The 26,780-nt window shown below is 42.2% G+C and overlaps 2 protein-coding genes across 4 annotated transcripts in view; both read right to left on the bottom strand.

Annotated features, from left to right (window-relative positions):
• The window catches only part of LOC117595221 (nuclear GTPase SLIP-GC-like), a 772,829-nt gene that overhangs the window by 149,202 nt on the left and 596,847 nt on the right, over positions 1–26,780 (bottom strand). The window lies entirely within an intron of this gene.
• The window catches only part of LOC117595163 (nuclear GTPase SLIP-GC-like), a 54,460-nt gene continuing 32,405 nt past the window's right edge, over positions 4,726–26,780 (bottom strand). For all 3 annotated transcript variants that reach the window (XM_034294991.1, XM_034294992.1, XM_034294993.1), the window contains 15 exons: positions 25,053–25,313; positions 24,768–24,864; positions 23,469–23,620; positions 23,204–23,365; positions 22,860–23,029; positions 22,633–22,747; positions 22,339–22,447; positions 21,476–21,603; positions 21,233–21,317; positions 13,719–13,843; positions 13,562–13,608; positions 13,227–13,426; positions 9,112–9,359; positions 5,787–5,903; positions 4,726–5,579 (listed from right to left, as the gene is read on the bottom strand). In XM_034294991.1, coding sequence (XP_034150882.1) covers positions 5,424–5,579; positions 5,787–5,903; positions 9,112–9,359; positions 13,227–13,426; positions 13,562–13,608; positions 13,719–13,843; positions 21,233–21,317; positions 21,476–21,603; positions 22,339–22,447; positions 22,633–22,747; positions 22,860–23,029; positions 23,204–23,365; positions 23,469–23,620; positions 24,768–24,864; positions 25,053–25,313 — 2,172 coding nt within the window. In that variant the 3' untranslated portion in view covers positions 4,726–5,423. The remainder of the gene's footprint in view (positions 5,580–5,786; positions 5,904–9,111; positions 9,360–13,226; positions 13,427–13,561; positions 13,609–13,718; positions 13,844–21,232; positions 21,318–21,475; positions 21,604–22,338; positions 22,448–22,632; positions 22,748–22,859; positions 23,030–23,203; positions 23,366–23,468; positions 23,621–24,767; positions 24,865–25,052; positions 25,314–26,780) is intronic.

Raw genomic sequence — 26,780 nt, 5'->3', positions numbered from 1 at the left:
CCCAATGCACTGTCCCTCTCCTTATGGTCACCGGCGGCCGACACAGTGAAACCATCTCCTTTCATGTTATCGACTCGCCCACGTTCCCTATCGTTTCAGGTTTCCCCTGGTTGTCCCTATATGACCCCGTTATCTCCTGGTCTAGTCAGGTTCTTTCGGGGTGGTCGCGGAAGTGTCAAGGTAGGTGTTTGGGTGTTTCCGTTGGCTTGACCTCGGTGGAGAGTCCAGACAGTGCTCCCGCCGTGCCAATTCCCCCCGAATACAGGGACTTGGCTGTGGTTTTTTCCAAGGCTAAGGCCACTGTATTGCTGCCACACAGGCCGGGGGATTGTGCGATAGACCTCATTGACGGAGCCGCACCCCCTAAGGGTCACGTGTATCCACTGTCCCGTACCGAAACGGAGGCCATGGCCGCATACGTTAAGGAAGCGCAGGAACAGGGTTACATTAGGCCCTCCAAGTCACAGGTCTCCTCGAGTTTCTTTTTTGTGAAAAAGAAGGACGATGCTCTGCGCCTGTGCATCGATTACCGAGCGCTGAACAAGATCACCGTTCCGTTCCGCTACCCTCTCCCTTTGATCTCTGCGGAGGTGGAGAGGATGCACGGGGCACGCTTTTTCACCAAATTAGACCTCAGGAGCGCCTATAAACTGGTACGTATCCGGGAAGGGGATGAGTGGAAAACAGCCTTTAGCACCACATCCAGCCACTATGAGTATTTAGTTATGCCGTACGGTTTGATGAATGCTCCATCAGTCTTTCAATCCTTCGTCAACGATGTGTTCCGGGACTTGTTGTGTGAGGGCGTGGTGGTGTATATCGACATCTTGATATACACTACCACCCGCGCTGAGCATGTCTCGTTGGTACGCAGGGTGCTTGTTAAACTGCTGGAGCATGACCTGTACGTGAAAGCAGAGGAGTGTCTGTTTTTGCAGTCGTCTGTGTCCTTCCTGGGGTATTGTTTTTCCAGCACAGGTGTGGCTATGGAGGAGCATCACATTGACGCCGTGCGTAATTGGCCGACCCCAACCACAGTGAAGGACGTGCAACGATTTTTAGGCTTCTCAAATTACTACCGGAGGTTGATCCGGGGCTTTAGCCAGGTTGCGGCCCCGATCACCTCCCTTCTGAAGGGGGGGGCGACCCGGTTGCGGTGGACCGTGGAGGTTGCGGTGAACCTGGTTCTCATCCTCATCATTCCCCCCAGTACATATGTTCCCTCTGCTTCCCCTGTCTTTGTGTGTTATTGTCTCGCTGTTGTAAAGAGCGTTGTTGCGCTTCGCCTTTGTTTATTCACATTTATTAAAAGAAAACACAAAGAAGTCTTGCCTCTGTCTCATTCTCCTCCTTTTCCTTCCGAAGCCGTGACAGTCAGACCACAGGACAGTATTCCACTCCCCCTCAGTCCATCTAAAATGGGCTCAGGCCCAGAGAAGGCAGTGGCCGTTCTGGATCCGGTTATTTACAGTTGTATATGGTTTCTTCTTTGTATGGTAGAGTTTCAACTTGCATTTGTGGATGCAGCAACATATTGTATTCGCAATTTTACCTTGAGAAACATTATTAAATTGTTGCACTATTTGCCCACGCACTCTTTCACAGAGTGGTGAACCCCTCCCCATACTCCCTTCTGACTGACCCATCCTCTCTGGAATGATCTTTTAATACCATGTTACTGACCTGTTGCCAATTGATCTAATTAGATGTGTAATATTGCACCAGGTTTAGTTTTTTTAGCATTACACACTATTTCCAGTCTTTTGTTGCCCATGTCCCAACTTCTTTGAAAAGTGAGCATATACAACGCTCAAAAACATTAAGGGAACACGTGCTCATCACAGTATAACACATGTTACCGTTGTGGATATGGAGGACGTGTGGATCAAGGTAATAATCAAACATTCCTTTCTTATGGAGCCCGAGTGCATTGAGCTGGAACCGGTTTTTACAGGTTCATATTCCGCCACCGGGTACTCCACCCCTGTTGGCAGTGGACGTCCTGAAAGTTTCGGTTACCTTTGTTCAGTGGAATGACAAGCATAGTTGTGGTAGGTAGGCAGGGACAAGGAAGTGGCTACATTTTGTTTTCATGGAGTGCATATTGTGTGATGTAATAAGATAAATGTAACAAGATAAAAGTTGAAGCAAAGCCAATCAAGTCAACACAGTTAAGCCACAATTTCACCAAAAGCTCCTGGAACTTTTAGTCCCAGGAAAACATTTTCAAGGAACTAAAATGTTCCTTCAGCTCAAGACACTATATAGCCACTATACACACATATTTGGTTCCACAACTATTTATCACCAAAAATGTTGGTGCAAAATACAAATATACAAGGCAATATCTGGGTAATCACAGAAAAGCAATTGCATTATTGGCCCACCCTGATCGAATGTACAGCTAGCAGCCTGTACTTTTGTCTGCTTTCATTTTGGTAGCAGTGTAAGGCGGGGGAAGGATTCTCCACAAGGTACATATAAAAATCCCCCAGGATCACCTCAATTTTCACAGTTTTTAATGATGTTAATAACGCAGCGGCTGCTGTATATGGGTCACCAAGTGCCTAAGACTTGCAGTGAGTTTGCAAACCTTTGTTTTTCTTGTTTTGGGAGTTGATCTAAACACTCATGGGCTGTAAAAGTAGACAGTTTCACCGGATTGTGAAGTAGCTCCATAGAATTACCAGTGTTAGCCCCCATGTTTCAACAATGTTTTCCCCTGCCAGGCTGTCAGAGCAACCAGGTGACTGAAAACTATGAATTTTGCAAACAAAGAAACCAAAATCAAATCATTAAGTTATAATGACATTAATAAATATATACACATTGCATTTGCATTGTGAACACTTGTGCATCATCCAAACTTAATATACTTTTCATTTGGGTGTTGTAAAATTGTGCATCCTCCAAATGTGGTAGACTTTTCTTTTGGATAGTGTGAACTTTTGTGTCAGTCACTCAGTAAGAGAAATTCGCTCTTCCTGGCCGGCTCCGCTAACGCTGTCCGGCAAAAATGAAAATGAAACAATAAGTATCATCATCATCATTTTCTTCCGCTTACCCGGGGCCGCGTCGCGGGGGCAGTAGTCTAAGAAGAGATGCCCAGACTTCTCTCTCCCTAGACACTTCCTCCAGCTCTTCCGGGGTGACACTGAGGCGTTCCCAGGCCAGCCGGGAGACATAGTCCCCTCCATCTCTAAGGGATCGCCCAGCCACCCTGCGGAGAAAGCTCATTTCGGCCGCCTGTATCCAGGATCTTGTCCTTTCGGTCATGACCCAAAGCTCATGACCCAAAGCTCATGACCATAGGTGAGAGTAGGAACGTATATTGACCGGTAAATCGAGAGCTTCGCCTTGCGGCTCAGCTCTTTCTTCACCACGACAGACCGATACATCGACCGCATTACTGCAGAAGCTGCACCGATCCGTCTGTCAATCTCCCGTTCCATTCTTCACTCCACTTGAGGCAGGCACTCTCCACCAACCTGAAGTGGGCAATAATTAGACTAGTATAACTTACTTATTTACTGTATCTTATACACCCAGGAATTTGAACCTAGTATAACTCTGCCCCCCAGAGGAAAGTAAGTCAACCTTGTTATATTTACTAAACTCTCCACACCTTTTTCCCTCTCTCCTTATTGCAAGAAAGTGTGGTCCTGCTTGTTGAGGTTGCAGTTATGCAGGTTAAGTTTAGAACAGGGGCTTAGGTTCAGGGCTCGATTTAGGGTTAGATATGGGTAAGGGGCAGGGCTAGTTGTGTTTAGTACATTGTTAAAGCTGTTGTTGACAGTAAACAGCTACAACCCATATATAAACCATCTACTTTGGGTAATCCAACTGAAGTGCTGCAGCCCATACATAACATCTGATAGCAGCCATTCAGGAACATGAAATTACTTGCTTTATTGGTTGGTTGAATTTGGAAAACAACATAGAAAACAAAGTATCTCATCAGTGTACAGTGAGTAGTCAGAATACACCAAAATAAAAGAATGACTAAAACCTTCATTTCTATAGTGATTTATTTAATAAAAGTAGTAATATAACTTCATACATATGACCTTCTGCAGGGGGATTCTGTTGTTCAGAATTTTTAACTTACAATAAGATACACATTTAACATGCCATACTTTACCATACTAATTTAAACAAAAAATAATAGTGCAACCCTTTTCCAAAGAAGTTGGGATGATGCGTAAAATGCAAATTAAAACAGAATACATTTATGTGCCAATCAATTTTCCGTATATATATAATAGAAAATAGTACAAAGATAACATATCAAATGTTGAACTAGAGAAAGGTTATTGTTTTTGGAAGAAACATGTGCCCATTTTGAATATGATGCCAGCAACACGTTTCAAACAAATTGTGACCGGGGCATGTTTATTACGGTGTTGCATCGCCTCTATTAACAACACTAAGTGTTTGGGAAATCAGAAGACCAACTGCTGTAGTTTTGAAAGTGAGATGTTTTCCCATTCTTGCTTGATATAGGATTTCAGCTGCTCAACAGTTCAGGGGTCTCTCCTCTGTGCCAAATGTTTTCAATGGCTGACAGATCTGGACTACAGGCAGGCCAGTTTAACAGCTATGCTGTTGTAATATGTGTAGAATGTGATTTGGCATTGTCTTGCTGATACAAGAAAGGCCTTCCCTAAAAAAGACATGGTCTGGATGGCAGCATATGTTGGTCCAAAACCTGTATATATTGTTCAGCATTAATGGTACCTTCACAGATGTGCAAGTCACCCATACCATGTTACCATCAGGGATGTTGGCTTTTGAAATGTGCCGTGATAACAAGCCGTAAGATCCATATCCTTTTCAACCCACAGGACGAGGTGTCTATGATTTTTATACCCAAACATGTTACTGACCTGTTGCCAATTAACCTAATTAGTTGTGAGATGTTCCACCAGATTTCTTTGAAACGTGCTGCTTGCATCAAATGTATGGCATTTATTTTGAATATGTATGAATTAATAAAATAAACCCTCAAACCCTGATTACTACATGAAAAAAAGTTATTCAAAAAGGAATATTAATAAACATAACAATTTTGTAAATAACAGTGTAATAGGACAACGAAATAAACAAGAGAAACAAAACATCTAAAATGTATTATAATGTACTAAATTGATTTTATAAAGACTTTGTATCCAAAAAAGTAGAAGGTACAGGAACAAACTAATGCAAACTTGGGTAAATAGCAACAACTAGAGTTTATCGTATAAGATTTTACCTCCAGGCGTGATGGCTAGACCAGAAAACGGTACAATGTGCCACTGTCTATTTGCATATTACAAAATTAGATGTAATTAAAAAAAATAATTGAGAAGAAAATCTAATTAGATTCATTTATCATGCAAGTTTCAACATATAGGGGCAACATAAGTAAACAAACTGGCATTTTACTAACCGGTTTGTACCACACACTCCCACACTTTCTGGTCATTAGTCTCTCTGTCTAAAAGGGTCAGGTTCATGTTCTTGGCATCTGAAATACATTCCAAATTCACCTGAAATGTGGGTAGAAAGTTTGGGCTGAAGTCACCATCAAACGTCCTGCTCTGAAACACAACATAAGAGAATGTTAGCCCAACCTAGACAGCCCCAGATTAAAACAAATACAGTAGTTGTAACTTAGCGATATTAAACCCATGCATATCAAAAATCCTATTAAATTCTACAGACCAATTAATACCAACAAATATTCTGTAAGCTAAATCACCACAAATATAAGAAGGTATGGTTGTGTCTGTGATGTCCATGCTTACTTTTAGATGTATGTTATAGTCCACCAGCTCACAACAGAGACCATATTTTCTTCCAGGACTCAAAGTGCATTCAGAACTGGTTTGAATGAAAGTACTCCCCTTCTGTTGGTGTTCCACCTTCAAGAAAAATATAGTTGCATGAGTTTTGGGGAATCATAAATTTGTCCTGCAACTTTATAGTGCCTTGGCAAAACATGAAACCACTGAGTAATTATTTTATACATATTACTGACTCACAAATTGGTGCATATACATTTTGTTCTGTTTTATATTTTATTTTTAAACTCAAACGTAATTATTATGAGGTGGCATTGGTTTTAAAATGGGCAATATTTGTAAGAAAAAAGTCAGTATGTTGCTTTTACAGGTATTCAATCCCAACATACATTTTTGGAAGAGCCACCTTTTACTGCAATAAGTTATTTAATTATTTAATTATATAAAGTATTTTGTTGTACAACCCCGTTTCCAAAAAAATGCTAATAGAAATGCATAAAATGCTAAAAAAAAATGGAATGCATTGATGTGAAAAGACAACATATTAAATGTTGAAACTGAGAAATTGTATTGTTTTTGGAAGTTTTGTTCTGTACCATAAATTGTGAGATCCCCAAACTATTTTCAATTTTACATTGAGAAACGTTATTCTTAAATTGTTGCACTATTTGCCCCGGCAGTATTCGAACAGAGTGGCAAATCCCCCCACATCTTTACTTCTGAAAGACTCATTCTATCTGGGATGCTCTTTTTATAGCCTATGATACTGACATGTTGCCAAAGCCAGTTAGCCTAAACGGGGAAACGGGATTGTAACTACATATGCACACAGTGTCGGGAGAGTTTTTGGCCATTCTTCTTGGCAGATTTGCTCCAGGTTGTTCCAGTTATTTGGAGCATGCTTGTGGACCAAGTGCCACAGATCCTCAATGGGATTGAAATCAAGACTTTTACTGGGCCGCTGTAGGACATTCGCCTTTTTGTACCTAAGCCACTCCAATGTTGCTTTGGGCATGGGCATGGAATAATTGCTCAGCAGAAAATAGACTCGCTTATGCACGCCAGCTCCATCAGAACCTCAGTCCGCAGTGGAAAGCGGTCCTCATAATCTTACACCAAAATACAACTCACAATGCAGAAAAAAGCCACGACAACCCTCCGGATTGCCGTCATATGAATCAGGGGAGGCTCTCCGGAGTTCTCTCACCAGGGCGGGGCTAGACACCATTAAGTCGACAAGGAGGCACAGCAGCACCGGCTGGCTCAAAAGGGCTCTCCCCCGCCGACCGTGCTGCCATGTCTCGCCGAAAATGCTGTAATCAGTATGGTAAACTGTCTCACCATGACGCAGAGTCTATGCTCGAGCTCCGACGCACAACCTGGGGATCAAGCCCCCTCCTTGCATCTGATTTGTCTCATCTCGATATGGAAGATGCAAGGAAAACAAAAAGAAACCGAAAGCAAACAATCCGGATTAAAAAATAGTTACAAATAATGCCTTGGGAGTGATGGATTATTCTGAGGTGCGAGAGTAGCGTGTACGTAAAAGTGAGGCAAAAATTAAAACAACAAAACGATAAGAACACGGAGATTAACGTTTCAGAACTTTATCTGTTCGTAGCAATGGTCGGCACCACACAGTCTCAACACAAACAAGACACAATAAGGAAATTCAATAACCAACATAATCATTGATGAGGAGCTGGTGTCTGTGGGTTGCGCTGCTGCCATCATCTTCTGCTAGCAGTTAGTACGCCAGCGAGGTGGAGTGCTGGAGAGGGCCCGCAGCGCCATGCAGCGCAACTGCCAGACTTTTGCAAAGCACTATATACAGTACAGTGCCTTTTTGTCTCCACATTTTGTTTTATATCTTAATTTATAGTTGATCAATCTATCATCAATCCACATGCAATACCCCAATGTTTTTTTGGGGGGAAATTTGTTCCCATTACATTAAAAAAAGATATACTATCATGTACATAACAGACCCTTTATTCAGTACTTTCTAGAAGTGCCGTTGTCAGTGTTCACAGCTTTTAGTCTTCTTGGGTATGACTTTCAGCTTTTTACTCCTGGATTTGTGCTATTTATTCACATTCTTGCTTGTAGATCCTCGCCAGCTTTGTCAGATTGGATGGTGAGCGGTGGTGAATTGTAATCTTTAGGTTTCTTCACAGATGTTCAATAAGTTTTGGCTGGGCCACTAAAAGCCATTAAAAAGCCCCTCCAGCTTTAATTTGTCATGCTGAAAGATAGTTCTTTACCAGTATGAGATCCTGTGGGTTCAGGATTTCTTCAATGACTTCTTGTATTTTGCTCTATTCAATCTTCCTTCCTTCTTCACCGGTCCCCCAGTCCCTGCCGCAGAGAGGCATCTCCATAGAAATGCTTCCACCACCACACTTTACAGTGGGAGGGCATGAACCAAGAATTAGCGTAGAACTTGCCATGGATGCCTAAGAGTTGAACTTTGGTCTTATTATACCAGATAATATTTTTACTCTTGCTCTCAGAGTCCTTCAGGCGGCATACCATATCACCTTTACTCAGGAGAGGCTACCATCTAGCTACTAGGCCATAATGGCCTGATTGATGGCTTGGTTTTTGCTCTGACATGCACTGTGAAGTGTGGAACCTTATACAGACAGGTGTCTGCATTACTAATCCATGTCTAATCAAGTAAATCCGCCACAGGTGGACTCCAATCAAGTTGTATACTTCAAGGACGATAAAAGGTCACTGAATGCATACAAGCTCAATTTGAAGTGTCATGGTAAAATAATTTTGGAGAATAATTCACATAACCACCTGCACTAAAGCCACACAGAAGAGGATGGACCTGAGCAACCTATGTTTGTGGTTCATTGTTTTTGTTGGGAGGGACCTCAAGCGGAGCATTTGTAGGTGTCGATTGAAGAAATGTTGTTTTGAAAATTATTATAATAGTTATTAATTAGACCAAGTGTACAAAGCCCCTAATAAGGTGAGGCCTGAGGCAGTTGCCTCTTTTGCCTGATTATAATTGCACCCCAGGCTGCAGAACAGTGAGAGTAGGTGTCCTGCTTGTGTCATGTAACCTAGGAGGTTGGTGTCCCATAGACTCATCCTTGTAAACCTCTGCATTACTGGTTTACACAAAATGTTTACTTGCTTTTTAGGACATGCAAATACTGCAGAAACTCCAAAATCATCACAACAGAGAGGTAAATTAATAAATGTTTCTGTAAGAGTTCAAAAAGGCAGTGTGCCAGTTAATTAATAAATGCTTAGTAATATGCATTTACCTTTGAAATAAACTAATGAATTCCTTTCAAATATAGAATAATACCTCATAGGTCGGCACATTCTTCGGCAACAAAAAAACATTCAGTATCCCCTTTTGGTTTGTGTTCCCTTGTGGACAGAGGAACAGCAGCACCTGGCTTTGGACAGGCAGTATAGACAAACCACATCTGATGAGGCCAACCAGGGAAGGGTTTGGGATGTTTACAACCACGTGGGAGGCAGTTGTCTTGAGGGGCTTCACAATCTCCATTGTGCCACCAGTAAAATGAGCCACTGATAAGACTTCTTCATCTGCAGAATAAGAAAAAGAGACTTAGTGATTTTAGTTTTACTGTAAATAAATGTAAAATCTTGAAATCATATATTACAACCCCCTTTTCAAAAAGGTTGCTGCGTAAAATGCAATCAGAATGCAATGATGTGCAAATAATTTATCCATATACTGAAAGTAGAACAAAGACAAAATCTCAAATGTTAATATTGAGAAATTTTATTGTTTTTAAATAAAATACAGTTTATGGTCTCCTTTGTTGTATTTTTAGTTTGATAATGTGCTAAATGTTTTCAAGAGGGGAGAGGCAGGCCAGTTCAGCACCCGGACTCTTTAACTACGGAGCCATGCTGTTGTGATCCGTGCAGAATGTGGTTGGGCATTTTCTTACTGAAATAAGCAAGGCCTTCCCTGAAAAACATGTTGTCTGGGTGGGCAGCATATGTTGCTCCAAAACCTGTATATATTGTTCAGCATTAATGGTGCCTTCACAGATGTGCAAGTCACCCATGCCATGTGCACTAATGTACCCCGATACCATCACAGATGCTGGCTTTTGAACTGTGCGGTGATAAGTTGGATGTTCCCTCTCCTCTTTAGTCCAAAGGACGCAGCGTCCATGATTTCCCCCAAAAATATTCACATTTTGATTAGTCGGACCACAGGACAGTTTTCTACTTCACCTCGGCCCATCCTGAATGTGCTCATGCCCAGAAGGTAGCTGCAGTTCAGTATCTTGTTTAAATAAATAGGTCTGGAATTATTTGGACACTGACACAATTTTCATAATTTTGGCTCTGTACGCCACCACAATGGATCTGAAATGAAACAACCGAGACTTTCAGCTTTAATTCAAGGGCTTGAACAAAACATTGTATGAAACGTTTAGGAATTGCAGCCATTTTCATACAGTCTCCTTATTTCAGCGACTCAAATGTAATTTGACAAATTACCACAACAAATAACATTTTAATTTTTAATACTTTGTCGAGAATCCTTTGCCGGCAATGACTGCTTGATGCCTGGAACACATGGACATCAACAAATGCTGGGTTTCCTCCTTTGTGACTGCCTTTACTGCAGCAGTCTTCCGCTGTTGTTTGTTCGTGGATCTTTCTGCCTTAGGTTTTGTCTTCAGCAACTGAAATGCATGCTCGATCGGTTTGAGATCAGGTGATTGATTGACTCGGCCATTGCAGAATATTCCACTTCTTTGCCTTAAAAACTCCTGTGTATAAAAAACCTTTAGCAGAATGCTTTGGTTCATTGTCCATCTGTAAAGTGAAGCAGCATCCAATGAGCTTTGCTGAATTTGGCTGAATCTGAGCAGACAATATATCCCAACACACTTCAGAATTCATCTGGCTGCTCTGTCACATCATCAATGAACACTAGTGACTCAGTGCCCTTGGAAGCCATGCATGGCCATACAATCACACTTCCTCCACAGTGTTTTACAGATGTCACGTCCTGGCTGTGCCCCTAGCCATCTCTGCGCTGGGCTCGGGGCATAGCCAGGACAGGACAGGAGGTGGCCTTTAGCCACCACTACTCCTTTTTTTGGTTTCCCCAATTGGAGGCAGGTGTTAGTTATTGCCTCCAATTGGGGACCCTATTTAAGTTTATTTTGTAGGCCCCAAGGCGTGGTTCATTTTGGTTTTGTTTATCCTGTGTAAGGAATACCCACGTCACTGGTTGCTGCCTTTTGTTTTGTTGGAGTCTTTCTTTATTTTGCATTAAACATGGATTATCTTCACCAACTCTACTCTGCGCCTGTGTCCTTCTCACCCCACGACCGTGACAGAATGAACCACCACAAAGGGACACGGCAGAAATGGACGGTAGGGGAACTCCTCGGTTGGCCTGACAGCGACACTGAGGAGGAGGAGAACCCCTACCGTCCCCTGCGGCACACCGGGCCAACACAGCGTCCACCCAAAAGGAGAGGTCGACAGAGGCGACGGAAGCAAACCTCTGTGTGTCCGCCCCAAGAAATTCTTGGGGGGGTGCTGTGGGGGCAGGCGGAGTGGAAGGACGCGGCCGTGCCACCCGTGCTCACGTGTGGGGTAGTCCAGGTGCCCCAGCCCTGCCCGGTGCCAGCTCCTAGGCGTCGGGCAACAACGCCGGTGGGGCCTATGAGGGCTTTCCCTGATGTAGGGAGATGTGAGGACTGGTGGGGCTATCGGGACCCGCCGTACCGGTTCTCGCAGCCAGCGTCCCCCGCTGCCCGGGAGCCGCAGCCAGCGCCGCCAGCGCCCCACGCTGCCCGGGAGCCGCAGCCAGCGCCCCCCGCTGCCCGGAAGCCGCAGCCAGCGCCCCCCGCTGCCCGGAAGCCGCAGCCTGCGCCCCCCGCTGCCCGGAAGCCGCAGCCTGCGCCCCCCGCTGCCCGGGAGCCGCAGCCAGCGCCCCCCGCTGCCCGGAAGCCGCAGCCTGCGCCCCCCGCTGCCCGGGAGCCGCAGCCAGCGCCGCCAGCACCCCCCGCTGCCTGGGAGCCGCAGCCAGCGCTGCGGGCTCCCCTGGGTCCTGCTAATCCACCGGCTCCTATTCCCCCGCCGGCTCCCCCGTCTCCTGCTCCTCCGCCGGCTCCCCCGGCTCCTGCTCCTCCGCCGGCTGCCGACCTGCCGCCGGCTCCTATTCCTCCGCCGGCTCCCCCGTCTCCTATTCCTCTGCCGGCTCCTATTCCTCCACCGGCTCCCCCGGCTCCTACTCCTCCGCCGGCTCTTCTGCCGGCTCCGGACCCTCCGCCGGCTCCCCTGGCTCCTGCTCCTCCACCGGCTCCTATTCCCCCGCCGGCTCCCCCGTCTCCTGCTCCTCCGCCGGCTCCTACTCCTCCGCCGGCTCTTCCGACGGCTCCAGACCCTCCGCCGGTTTCCCCATCTCCTACTCCTCCGCCGGCTCTTCCGCCGGCTCCAGACCCTCCGCCGCCTCCCCCGGCTCCTGCTCCTCCGCCGGCTCCTATTCCCCCGCCGGCTCCTTCCGCCGGCTCCTGACCCTCCGCCGGTTTCCCCGGCTCCTGCTCATCCGCCGGCTGTCGACCCTCCGCCGGCTCTGCCGGCTCCCCCGGCTCCTGCTCCTCCGCCGGTTGTCGACCCGCCGCCGGCTCTCCTGCCGGCTCCTGTCCCTCCGCCGGCTCTCCCGTCTCCTGACCCTCTGCCTCCCCGGCCTGTCCCTGCGGCTACGCCTCCCCGGCCTGTGCCGGCGGCTCCAGGCGCTGAGCCTCCGCCGGTCCGGGTGTGGTCGTCCCGGTCTTGCGGTCGGGAGCCCGCGCCTTTGGGGGGGGGTACTGTCACGTCCTGGCTGTGCCCCTAGCCATCTCTGCGCTGGGCTCGGGGCATAGCCAGGACAGGACAGGTTTCCCCAATTGGAGGCAGGTGTTAGTTATTGCCTCCAATTGGGGACCCTATTTAACCCCTACACATCTTCACTTCTGACAGACCCATCCCCTTTAGAATGGTCTTTTAGTACCCAATCATGTTACTGATTTGTTAGGAATTAACATAATTAGTTGTTTGATATTCCACTAGGTTCAGTTTTTCAGCATTACACAACTTTTCCAGTCTTTTGTTGCCCAGGTCAACTTTTTTGAAACGTGTTGCTGGTTTCAAATTCAAAATTGGAAAGTATTTTTCCAAAAACTATCAAATGTCTCAGTTTCACCATTTGATATGTTCTCATTGTACTATTTTCAATAAAAAATATGGATAAATTATTTGCAAATCATTGCATTCTGGTTTTATTTGCACTTTACATAGTGTCCCAACTGTTTTGGAAACAGGGTTGTACTATTGAATGCATACATTTTTGGTAGTGTCAGTAATTTGCTATATCAATAAAATAATATTTAAGAAATAACAACAGTCAATAAAATGAACTGATGCATCACCTACCATTACACATACAGTGTGGAAGATGCAGTTGAAGGACTGCAGGGCAGCTGATGCTGAATAAGGGTCCTGCTGGAGTCATGGAGCCCAGGACACTGGTGTCCCATTGACTCATTTTGACACAAACATTTCCCTTGCCAGCCATCTCAAACACCAGTCCAGTTAAACCACACTGGAAAAGACCTGCCTCAGGGAACTGGAGCCTGCAAGGCAGATGTAGGGCAATTATGACAGTTGTAAACTTTTTTAAATAAAAATATACTCAACACATTTTTTTTATAAATTATTTGTGGTTAGTATGACAATGCTGCAAAGCAGGTTACGTGATCAGTAGTTACCTATAAGTAGGCCGGCGGATATGTTGACTAGTTATAATTCTTGGCTCCTGTAAGAGAAAAGCTATTTCAAGGCAAGTCTGGAACATGGGATGAAATACTCTTAGCCTGAATTTCTATGATTCATATGTAAATGTTAATCATCTCCCGACAAACATACCTGCACATTTGTCTGACATACAGTCTGACACTGCAATTCAGTGTGAGGATACAAAATTGTAGTCACTGGTATTGTACTAGAGCAACCCATCAGCTCCTTAATCTTGTTATAATCCTCAGTGACATCTGCAATAAAGAAACAGTTCATTTTGTTTGTGCATGTGTAGGACAGAGAGTGGGGATGGGAAACCGAGGCTTCTGGAATGATTTAGGCTCATTAAGAGAAACCGCTTCATTGCTCGAAGCTTTCCAACAGAGTGCACTGCTGGGACATCTGCTGGGCAAAATGTAATATGACATGTTTGATTTTAAAAATACAGACTTTTGTGGGGTTCTCGGCCAACAGCCTTCAAAGGCCACCTGCATTCGAAGTAATGGTAAGGGTGAATAATGAATACCATTGAAACGGCTACGCTCAATATAACAGGAGTTTGTTGATGAATAAAGGCTGACATTTTGGGTTCAACAAAATCGTACCACCCACAATAGGAAAACCTGTGATCATGTGAACAGTAGTTTGGAATAGTACGGTTGCACCACAGTATTAGACGTGTTGATTTGGTATCAACCCAGCAGCAGGACTGGTATCTGCTCCTTTGTATGAGGAGGAACAGGAGGAGTACTGCCAGAGCCCAACAAAATGACCTCCAGCTGCCTAATAGAGTGCATTTTCTTGACCGAATTTACTTACTCCATGACGGGGGGCATGAGGGCTCGACGTCCTCTAATGGGACCTGTGTTCACAGCACAGCACCGTGCAGCTACAAATGTGACATGCATTTTTCATGACTTTGTCAATCAATTTGTTCCTAATGACTTCAAATCATTGTTTTAATTAGTGCTTTATAAAAATATTAATGTATTGGGGTCAAAAGCAATTCCGCCAATGCAGTTTTAAGAAATAAAACGATTTATTGAATTCATATTTCCCATAGGTCATAATTTAAATTAGTTAGTTTTTTTTCGCAACAATGGCAAGCAGACCAAGACTGGTCAGATTTGGCGTTGCTGAGGTTTTAAGACAAGAAAGGGGAAAGGCTATGGGTAAGGGTAGAGCTCTAAGCAATGCACCTGGGCAAAAACAAGGCACAGAGTGTAACGAAGCAGCTGGAGCTTGAGAGAATGCCAATGACAGACCATATTGTGGTAAATATGGGACAGTGTAGGAAAAAAATAATCTACCAACTGGGTGAAGACATGCAGCTGACATCGCAAATCAACCAGGAATAACAAAGGCAGCAGAGTGCAAAATAGAGGAAGAATCTCTTTTTTCCTGAACCCAGAGATGATTGATGTTATAGAGCGTGAAACTAATCGCAAAGCTAAATGAAGAATCAGGGAATGGAATGAGAGTCATCCCACCAACATTAGTGATCCCTGGAAAGCAGTGGATGACACAGAAATAAAAGCAGTCATTGGCCTTTTGATCATAGCAGGGGTGTCTAAAGATACCCATGAGCCTGTAGATTCCCTCTGGTCAGAAATTGGCTGTAAACCTGTGTTCACTGCAACTATGACCAGAGCAAAATTCCAGCACATATTGAGATACATGAAGTTCGACAACAAAGCAACCAGGGGAGAGCAAATGGCAAACAACATGCTTGCCCCTTTCAGAGATATATGGACCAAGTGTGTAACCCAGCTCTCAAAATACTTTATTCCAGGCACAGACATGTTTGGATGGGCAGCTTGTTGGCTTCAGAGGCAAGTGCAGATTCCGAGAGTACATTGCATCCTTGCCTGACATATGGAATAAAGATCGTGTGGAACTGTGATGCAGGAACCAGCTACCATCTCAAAGGTGAGGTATATCTTAGCAGGCAACTGGACAGCAATGACATGTAGGTCAAGAGGCACTTGTAATCAACGAGCTTGTGTGGCATTGGTGCAAAAGTGGCAGAAATGTCACAGCTGAAGATTTCTTTACATTTATTCCGTAAGCTGATGCCATAACTAGAAGATGGACTGATATGTTGGCACTATTACCCTGTTAGTCAACAGGCAAAAAAGTCAATTACCGCCTAAAATGATGTACCCAAATCTAAATGCTTGTAGCTCATGACCTTAATATAGTAGAAACCTATTTTTGGTTCCATTTGAAAGGAGACACTGTTTGTAGAATTATTAATTAATGCAGGAAAGTATAAGTATTTGATACACCAGAAAAGTAGAACTTAATATTTGGTACAGAAACCTTTGCAATTACAGAGATCATACGTTTCCTGTAGTTCTTGACCAGGTTTGCACACATTGCAGCAGGGGTTTTGGCCCACTCCTCCATACAGACCTTCTCCAGATCCTTCAGGTTTTGGAACTGTCGCTGGGCAATACAGACTTTCAGCTGCCTCCAAAGATTTTCTATTGGGTTCAGGTCTGGAGACTGGCTAAGCCACTCCAGGACCTTGAGATGCTTCTTACGGAGCCACTCCTTAGTTGCCCTGGCTGTGTGTTTCGGGTCGTTGTCATGTTGGAAGACCCAGCCACGACCCATCTTCAATGCTCTTACTGAGGGAAGGAGGTTGTTGGCCAAGATCTCGCGATACATGGCCCCATCTATCCTCCCCTCAATACGGTGCAGTCGTCCTGTCCCCTTTGCAGAAAACCATCCCCAAAGAATGATGTTTCCACCTCCATGCTTCACGGTTGGGATGGTGTTCTTGGGGTTGTACTCATCCTTCTTCTTCCTCCAAACACAGCGAGTGGAGTTTAGACGAAAAAGCTCTATTTTTGTCTCATCAGATCACATGACCTTCTCCCATTCCTCCTCTGGATCATCCAGATGGTCACTGGCAAACTTCAGACGGGCCTGGACATGCACTGGCGCTGCAGGATTTTAATCCATGATGGCGTAATGTGTTACTAATGGTTTTCTTTGAGACTGTGGTCCCAGCTCTCTTCAGGTCATTGACCAGGTCCTGCCGTGTAGTTCTGGGCTGATCCCTCACCTTCTTCATGATCATTGATGCCCCATGAGGTGAGATATTGCATGGAGCCCCAGACCGAAGGAGATTGACCGTCATCTTGAACTTCATCCATTTTCTAATAATTGCCCCAACAGTTGTTGCCTTCTCACCAAGCTGCTTGCCTATTGTCCTGTAGCCCATTCCAGCCTTGGGCAAGTCTACAATTTTATACCTGATGTCCTTACACAGCTCTCTGGTCTTGGCCATTGTGGAGGTTGGAGTCTGTTTGATTGAGTGTGTGGGTAGGTGTCTTTTATACAGGTAACAAGTTCAAACAGGAGGGCTTCTTAAAGAAAAACTAACAGGTTTGTGAGAGCCGGAATTCTTACTGGTTGGTAGGTGATCAAATACTTGTGTCATGCAATACAATGCTAATTAAATACTTAAAAGTCATACAATGTGATTTTCTGGATTTTTTTTTTAGATTCCGTCACTCACAGTTGAAGAGTACCTATGATAAAATTACAGACTTCTACATGCTTTGTAAGTAGGAAAACCTGAAAAATCGGCAGTGTATCAAATACTTGTTCTCCCCACTGTAAGGATATTATGAACTGAAATCTACTATAATGATGTGACCCAATTGGCAGTAAGACGCTCAGAAACTATATGACATAGCCTAACATAGACTAATATTCTAATGCTAATATATTTTATGTATTGGGAAATCTATCTTATTGTAATCACCAAGCAGATTGACTCACAGTCCATGATTTCTTCCAAAAATCGAGTCCAAATTGGTCTCCTATGTTGCTCTTCCACTTAGGAGTAGCCATTTAAACTTTAAATGCAGAGTATAGTTTAGTGAGCAGTGACAGCTATGTGTCTAGCGCAATAATCAAGTTTAGTTGAAGAATCTGTTGGGGTGGTGCACACTGTTGGTGTGTACTGTGTGTGCATCTAACGGTGATCATTCAACAATTGCCGTAAAGTGTGCCTCATGTGCTCTCAACTTATCTTGTTTCAAATCCATTGAGGAAGATACATGCTACCAGAGACAACAGCTCGTGCATAATCGGTGCCAGACTGCATGTCTTTGCTTACGTGGTGCAAAGCATATAGGCAACGCAGAAGGATAAACTATGGTTAAATGCTAGAGACTTTTCTTTTCAGAAATGCCAATTATTGCTGTGTTGAAACCTAGTAAGGTTTTGAATAACATGAATAGTTTTGCTCTGAGTTGGATTTCGTTCTACAACGCTGTGAAGAACATGTATCGTTTTCGATTACAAAAACTGATTTTATCAAACAAAACGATGCTTTACTATATCTCTGGGACCATAAAGATTCGAAATCAGAAGAAGATGGCTCATTGTAAGTACAAAATGCAACATCAGACCCGAAACTAGCGACCCTGGTGCCTTAGAAAAAGTGTTGTGTGGATGTTGACTACACTCAAACACTTGCATAGGAGTTAATCTAATTGTATACTGCAGTTAGATTAACGAGATTCTAAGCTTTCTGCACATATATAATATGCCTATAACAAAAAAATATATATTTACAAACTTTGGTCGCAAAAAGGTTTGGCATCCCGGCGGCGGTACATCTTAAACAAATATGAATGCTAACGTCCAACGATCGGCTGGAAAATCTACTTGAAAAAGGTGTAGCCTTTGCTGTCAAAAAACAGAGACAGGACGGTTGCAAATGTTTGCTCCTCCTGTCACATACCAGTATGCTCCGAGCATTGCATGAGCCAAATTGGGTGCTTTAACTGCCTGTAGTGTGTGGTGTTCATAGTTAAATGTAAACACCATTAATTTTACATTATCTACAAATTAAAAACAACTAAATTTGAATAACATTTATTCAACCTTTATTTTGACAGGGAGAACACTCAAAAAAAAAACAGTGTATTTGTTACTCACCAATCATTATCGCTTTAAAAGAGCTAGGACGTTTCCAACTTCCTATCACTAGACAACACCAAAACAGACACTTTTAACCTAAACAGTCGTGGCCGCTTAGTCGCTAAGATTTTGAGTAAAGAAATTATAAAAACAAATAAAAGTAAAATGACAATATACTTTTTTCTGGTTTCTTATTAATGACAACATCCACGGGAATACAGTAACACGTTGTTATCAGGTAGTTTTTATGATATTCCCATATTATTGTTAATTCCCCCAAATTAAGTCTCCACAGTACAGGAATAGGCTAGATAATCCCAAAAAAGTCCCCAGGATCAAAAATAGCAATAGCCTTTAATATTTTTTATTGTATGATAACACCTTCAATTCAAACACATTCTTGTTTTTTCCTAATTCATTAATTTATTATTTTTCAGACTATTCTATATAGTTAATGACCCAGTAGATGAACTGATGCTCTGACTGGATGGTGATGCTGCGGAGGACAATGTGTATGCTAATAGGGACAATGCGTATGCTAAAGACGCCAAACAGCGTTCGGTTCTGGCTGATACTGGGGGTCTAAAAGACGTGGCTGTTTTAGTGTTAACTACCCGACAACGCAATTGAGATAGACGGGTGTGATGTCTTCAGGGCAGATCGGATGGCCGGGGAGTCCGGCAAGACCAGAGAAGGTGTGCTATCCATTCATGTAAACAAATCATGGTGTACAGAAGTGGTTCCCAACCAAGGGTACTAGGACCCCGGGGGTACTTGGCCTCTCCACAGGGGGAAAATACTCATAATGCCATTGGCGTACTAGTGAAGTTAACATGAGGGGGTACTACAAATTTCATTCAGTGGTACAGTAACTGAAAAAGGTTGGGAACCACTGTTGTACAGACACTAACTTGATAGGGAGTTCCTGCTCAACCAGTCTGGAGTAACTGATGATTAGGTGAAGGCCTTTTTACTTGCCTTGGGAGTTTACATCTATTGTGGTTATTGCAGTCTACATACCCCCGGATGCTAATGCTAAACTATGCTATTAGCATACAGCAGACGACACACCCGGAGGGTGTTTCAACCCATCAAATCTGGGAAAAAAAAAAATCCCAAATTCCACCACAATTACTCCTAACCCACCAGAGGAGTCAACACAGTTGACCATGTATATACACATTCCAAAGGCTTACAAAGCTATTCCCCTCTCCCACGTGGGACAGTCTCATCACCTTTCACTGTTCCTACTCCCTGAGTATTTACTACTCATTAAATGTGTGAAACCATCAGGGAAGACAGTCAAAGTGTGGCCAGAGGAGTCAGACTCACTTCTACAGCACCAGAATCAACACACAGACAGGAGTTTGTTTGCCACTCAAGCCACCCTTGACTCCTATACGGACATTGAAACGTATGCTTCTTCTGTTCTGGATAACATCAACATCTGCATCAACAATGTCACCACCTAAATACTAATAAAGACCTTCCCCCACCAGAAGCTGTGGATGAACAAAGAGGTTTCAGATCTGGCAATGCGGAGGCCTACAGGTTATCTGGGGTCAACCTGAAAAGGGTCATCAAAAAGGCAAAACATGACCACAAACTGCAGATTGTGGAGAACTTCAACAACAACTCCAAACCCAGACACATGTGGCCATCCAGCGACGTCTCCTTCACCGACGAGATAAACAGGTTCTACACTCGCTTTGACAGGTACAACAAAGAGCCAGCCATTAAAGCTGAACTCCCCTCAGACGACCTCCCCCTCCGCCTATCCACTGCAGATGTGTTGTCTGCACTGAGAAGGGTGAATGCAAGCAAGGCTGCTGGTCCTGGGGTGTTGGGGAGCTGGCCATGGTCTTTACTGACAACTTGTCACTGGCCCAGGGGGTTGTCCTAACGTGCTTCAAGACCGCAACCATTGTGCCAGGGCTGATGCAGTCGACTGCATCATTCATGAAACCTGGCGCATTCACCCCCACGATCTTGAAGTGCTTCGAAAGACTAGTTCTGGCCCCCCTAATGTCCTGCCTACCCCCAACCCTAGATCCCTACCAGTTTGCCTACCGGTCAAACAGGTCTACAGAGGATGCCATCTCTACAGCTTTACACTCTCCTCCACCCTGATCCTGAACACTGGTGTTCCACAAGGCTGCATGCTGAGCCCCCTCCTGTACTCCCCACCTCTTCACACACGACTGCGTTCCTGTAAACAGCTCCAACACCATTGTCAAGTTTGCAGACGACACCATGGTGGTAGGCCTGATCAGTGACAATGACGAGTCAGCCTACAGGGAGGAGGTTAAGTGCCTGGCAAGAACCTGAATGTATGCTACAATGTTATGAAGTCTACCCACCTAGCTTATCTGACAATGACATTTTTTTAAGTTTCTTTTCAAAAGAACTTATGGTAAATTTCTGGAATGTTAATGTGTTTATAACGGAAGCTAAAAGCATCTTAGGTTTATGTTAACTGAGCTCACTGGTAGCAAAGCCAACACAGGAAGTTGTTAGAACAAATGGCTATCAAATTATATTACTTACATCTCAAATGATGGCGGTGCAACACCGTCCATGGGATACCAGGGCTAGTCCAGAGGATTTGTACCCTCATCTTACCACGATATACAATTGTAATACTGTTAAAAAACTAACTCAAGTACAAGCGGTGACTTAACTCAAGTACATTTATTTACCTGGGAGGAACAAGCTGTTGGGAGTATGGAATGACATCCTGATTGATTCTTCTAGTTTATACTTCAGCTGCATCACCATGTGATCCTAATACAGGAAAATATTATTCAGAATCGTGTTCATACGGAAAGAGCTATGCTTTTTGAATGCATTTTTGGGTTAAGGGGGACATTTACTGTGGGAGTTGACTGAATACATGCATAAAACTGTACTTCCTGTCAATGCCAACATACTACGTTTCAAACCTTCAGTTTAGTTAAACCATCCATCATATCTTTCTTGGCCTTCCGGAAAATATTAGCTTTCTTCATGTTCAGATGTAGCTCATCTTTCATCCTTTGCAGAGAACCTTTTCCTTTATGCATTGATGCATCTAAAACAAAGTAATATATTTTCCATAACCATTCATATGCTATTAATACATTCCACATTTATAAGAACATACGTTCTCCAAATATTAGCTTAAATATCCGATGGCCTGTATAATGCTATATGTAACTGTTATTCTTAATGTGAGTTTATTTGTATGTCTTTTGTAATTTTCTTTTGAAATGGTTGTGTATTACGTGTGCCTCAAACTGAATGCAGAGCTTAATGTTAATGAGACTTAGGTCGCAGTTGACTCCTTTTCAATTACAAGAAAATATGTATACATATGTCTTCTTTGAATTTAATAAAAATTCTCTCGAAATTTGGGATTTTTTATTTGTTACTGTCCATACCTTGTGGAACAATACCACAGCAGGTGCGGGATAATCAAAAAGACGTTTCCTCCATGCACATCTCCCCAGGCCTTCTGATTCTAATCACATTGCTAGTCTAATCAAGATATTTTTTTGCTAGTACACGTGCTTAAAGGGAAAGCGTTCCTCTGCTTTTGCATTCATAATTGAGATTTCAGAAGCCCATTCTACCAAAAGGTGTTGCGAGATAAATAATGCTTACTGTACCTATTCTGGACCCCAAGGCCTTTTCTGTATCCTGAGACCAGGATTTAAACACTGCAATGACGCTGCTATATTTTGAGGAAGTATCTTAGACCGCTGCACCTGGGGTACTACTTTCTGCTACTTTAAATTAAAAAATATGTTTGAACTAAAATACTTACTTATATAGGATACACGCATAGAGTCCTTGATCGAGTCAGGTAGAGTGAAGTAGATCTGTTTCTTTTTGTCAAGCAGGTCACGGATTAGTTGTGTCTTCAACTTTTTTTCCTTTAAGATATATTTTTTTCTTTAAGATATATTTCCCCTTAATACAGTTTATGGTTTAGTTTGCCCAAATTACTAAATAACCCAATAAACCGTATATGCACAATATATCACTGTAATCCATTATTTTAGGTTCTATTTAAAAGAAATCAAATTTTAACTATTAATGTTAGTCATGAAAACCCTACCTCTGTATTAAGGAATTTCAGATGAAGTGACACACTCCTGTTGTCTTCAACCAAGCTGTTTGTGTCAAGGGTGAAGTCTTCAATCTTTTTCCTGATTGGGCCACATTTGTCATTTCTGAAACAAAATGATTTCAGTATATGGTTACAAGACTTGACTGTGCCTTGTCATTTCACAATGATGGACCTTTAGTGCTAATTATTGGATTTATTTTAATGAAATAACATACGGGAAAAAATATGTAAACTCTTCATCAATGCAAGTTCTCATGCATGAGGCTAAACTCTCATTGACGTCAATTTCCTTCCGCTTTTTCTTTTTCCCTTTTGGTTTGTAAATGCCATTATTCTCGCATAAACACCTCACTATTCCATATTGTCCACGACATGATTTCCAGACCTTAAAAGAAAGAATAAAATAAGCAGTTATTCTAGGGCGCAGCAAAGGAAATATATCCTCCATAAGTATAGTGTGACTTGATTGTCAAGCTTCTCTAACCAGTTTATACAGATTTAGAATGATGGTGGAAAAGGAGCTTTTTTTATATATCTTCTGATTAGCTTACTAGCTTACTTCACTCATTAATGTGTCGCATGAATCTTCTGACTGCTGAACTCCTTTGGAGAGACATTGGTCGAAAGCATTATAAGGCTTTTCCATGTATTGAACAATCCATTTAAGTTTATCCGCAAGCTTCTGTTCCAAAGCCTGGCACACCTCTTCTTTGCGGTCTGTCTGAAATCCAACTCAACATAGTCAGTATTATACACACTTATATTTTACATGAAATAGTATGTTGTTAAGGGGAAGACAGTTAATATGCTGAAAGGTACAATACCATGTCGCTGTTTCTGGCTGCTTGTATCAAAGACAGGATCCCATCCACTCCAGAAATATAATCTGATGTCCTTGTGTGATGATCATTGAGATTTCTGAGAAATTCCTGAAGGAGAGGTATCTCTGTATCATAAAGGCCGTTCAACCACTCTTCTAGAATGAAGTTAAAAAACAGGGGCAATTCAAGAGGATGCTCAAAACAGTTTTCATTTTCTGATATCACGTTCTAAATCACATCATTGTTAATAAGATTTCTGTACATTATTATAACATTAACTAATAATATAAGTTCAAATAAATAAGTGTTGTGACCTTTGCTAGCTTACGCACGTTACTGAACATTGCAACAGCTTTTCAAGATGCATAAATTCTGAATGGCTCTATACAAGTAGGCTATAATCACGAAGTCCTATTATAAGGAAGAAAATTAGGTTATAGTACTGACTTATTGTATTTGAACTGTGCTGCTTGGACGTGGCATCCATCAAAAATAGACAAGGCGCCTATCTTTAGCAAAGCAGAGCATAGAGCCGCTTCTAGGACGCTATTCAAACGCGCTGCAGCTCATCTGGTGGTATTACAAGCATTGACTAGAGTGGCTGCGATCTGCTCCGGCGGCGGCATTGGAGATGGAACGTGGCGCAGAAGCACCCAGTGCAATCTTGGTTGTATCTCTCCCATATTTGGCATTGGGCGGTGTAATCAAATACTTATGTCACAAATTAAAATGCAAATCAATTTATAACATTTTTGTGTTTTTCTGGATTTTGTTATTCAGTTTCTAACTGTTCAAATAAACCTACCATTAAAATTATAGACTGATAATTTATTTGTCAGTGGACAAACATACAAAATCAGCAGGGGATCAAATAATTGTTTTCCCTCACTGTATGTGTTTACAGTGGTTTAAAAGGAGAAGCGTCGGGTCTGCAAGGTAACATAGAAATTACAGGCATAGAAGAGTGGAGTCAAAATAATGATTTAACACAGATAGATGAATTTGTCAATGTGACGGTATTTTGAAACAATATTGAATTAATACTTTTTGCAAACAATACTGAACCTCCAGATCAAGTGCATGTTAGATTGATTAGGAATACTTGGACATTCAAACATATTGTGCATTATCTTTTTGTGAAATATGAAAACTTGCCTAATATGTGCATTGTATAATCACACTTCTTTCCATCAATCTGGTATTGAAGAGAATTTTTGAATATTCTCCTGAACCTGTTTTTTAAATTAAATTGATCATCATAACCTTTATTATGTTGTAGAATAATAAAATATGTAATTGCACCTGCTTTTTCATCCAGTTCACTCTGCATTTCCTTGTTGTATTTCTTGGAACTTACAGTAAACACCTTAAAGAAACCATCTGCATCACTGAAGTGTTTCTGAAACATGATCATAAGACAAAGAATGGAAATCAAGCCAAGACAACTTTTGCAAATATTAATATTATTTTATGTCATACAAATGTTTCTACTTTCACTAATGTTAGAACTGCCTTATCTACATGAACAGTACATTTTACCCAATAACTATTTCCAAACAGAATTCCCAAATATCTCCACTGACTTACCTTTACATATTTTTGTTTGTTGAATATTTCCCTCACTCTTTTCTTGGTACTTTCATTTCTGGTCAAAATAATGGAGCGAGCATTATCCTTTACACTCTCCTCAATGTCGTCCGTCTTGGTGCAGATGAAGCTGATGCTTCTACATTCTCCACCAGGTCCAATGAGGCTAACAGTGCTGTCTAAAATCTCCCAAGATTCCTTTTCTGAAATGGCTCGTGAAATGTCGCTCACAATCCAAACAACCGAGCAGTTCCCTACAAACTGAAACAGTGTCAAGCAAATTGTTCAACAGTAAAGATTTATACAGTGGGTATAGAAAATCACCACCACCTTTCAAAATGTTCAACTTTTGTTGCCTTAAAGCCTGAAATTAAAACACAATCTGACTTTTGCTGCATTATTTACACACAGTAACCCACAATATCCAAGCGAAAAAATAAATTAAAAAAAAGTCTGGATTTAAAACAGTAAATTAAAACAGTAAAATACCCTTTATGAATAAATGAAGACCCCCCTTAGAATTGTAATTTCAAACTTGAGATATAGCCAACCACCTTCCAGATTACAAATATAGCTAATGGATGTCCATCTGTGTTCAACTGTAGTGATTTTGTTTAGTTCTGAATAAAAGCAGTTGTTCATAGAGGACTCCACTGTTTAGTAGTATAATTAAAAGCAAACAAAGCAATAATGTGGGAAATGACACTTTGAAAAGATCTACGAGATAAAGGCACAAGTTAAGGCACAAGTAAAGGGATGGGTATAAGAATAATTCAAAGGTCTTTTCTATCCCTTTGAGCCAAGTTATTATTATTATTAACACATGACATTTCCAAACACCTTTCAAGAAACCCAAGGACATTGAAAAATTCAAGCAAAAACAGTAATCACAGAGAAAACACCATAAATTACACCAGAGCTAAATTGTGACCATGTTAAGCCAAGGGAAAAGCTAGCCTGAACCAGTCAGTCTTCATTCTGTGTTGATGATAGAGTCTGAGTTACGTGTTGTTGATGACATGAATAGGAATGCTAGAGGTGTTGATAGTGTTGTAAAATCCAGAAAATCACATTGTATGATTTAAAAAAAAACTGTAAGAATTCCGGCTCTCACAGACCTTTTAGTTTTTCTTTAAGAGGCCCTCCTGTTCTCCACTCATTACCTGTATTAACTGCACCTGTTTGAACTCGTTACATGTATATTTTATAAGTTTGTCAAATATTGCTATATAGCATGTACCTAAATGTACAAGTTAGTAAAACGTAATTACAGATTTGAACATCAGACTTGCGACCACGGCTCTCAATATACAACCGTGATCAGTCATATTTTCAAAATCAATGCCAAAATTTCACAATTTCTGCCAGGGTATGAGCACAACTTTATATAATAGAGTGTGTGCCAAAAACGTTTCTATCCTTCTAATTAAATTTCTTCGTCTTTCATTTTCATAGTTTGTCATGCGACTGTATTTCTGTAAATTGTGATGGTTTTCCAGCTCCTGGTTCTGCAACTTAATATTAGATTTCAGTTGCAAGTGCTTGTTGTGTGCTTTTTTATCCACAGTTGTATCCAAATACATGGAGTGGAACATAGTAAACTATTCAGGAATGCTGAATGATATCTGTTGATTTGCTGGTTTTCATTATATAATGTGGTAGACAGAATTCTCATAACGAAAGGTGATACGGTTCAATTATATTTGAAAAATAAATATATTTGAAATT

Source organism: Esox lucius, chromosome 11, assembly GCF_011004845.1.
Source record: "Esox lucius isolate fEsoLuc1 chromosome 11, fEsoLuc1.pri, whole genome shotgun sequence".
NCBI classification, from domain to species: domain Eukaryota; kingdom Metazoa; phylum Chordata; class Actinopteri; order Esociformes; family Esocidae; genus Esox; species Esox lucius.
This window is presented reverse-complemented; position numbering and strand designations above follow the sequence as displayed.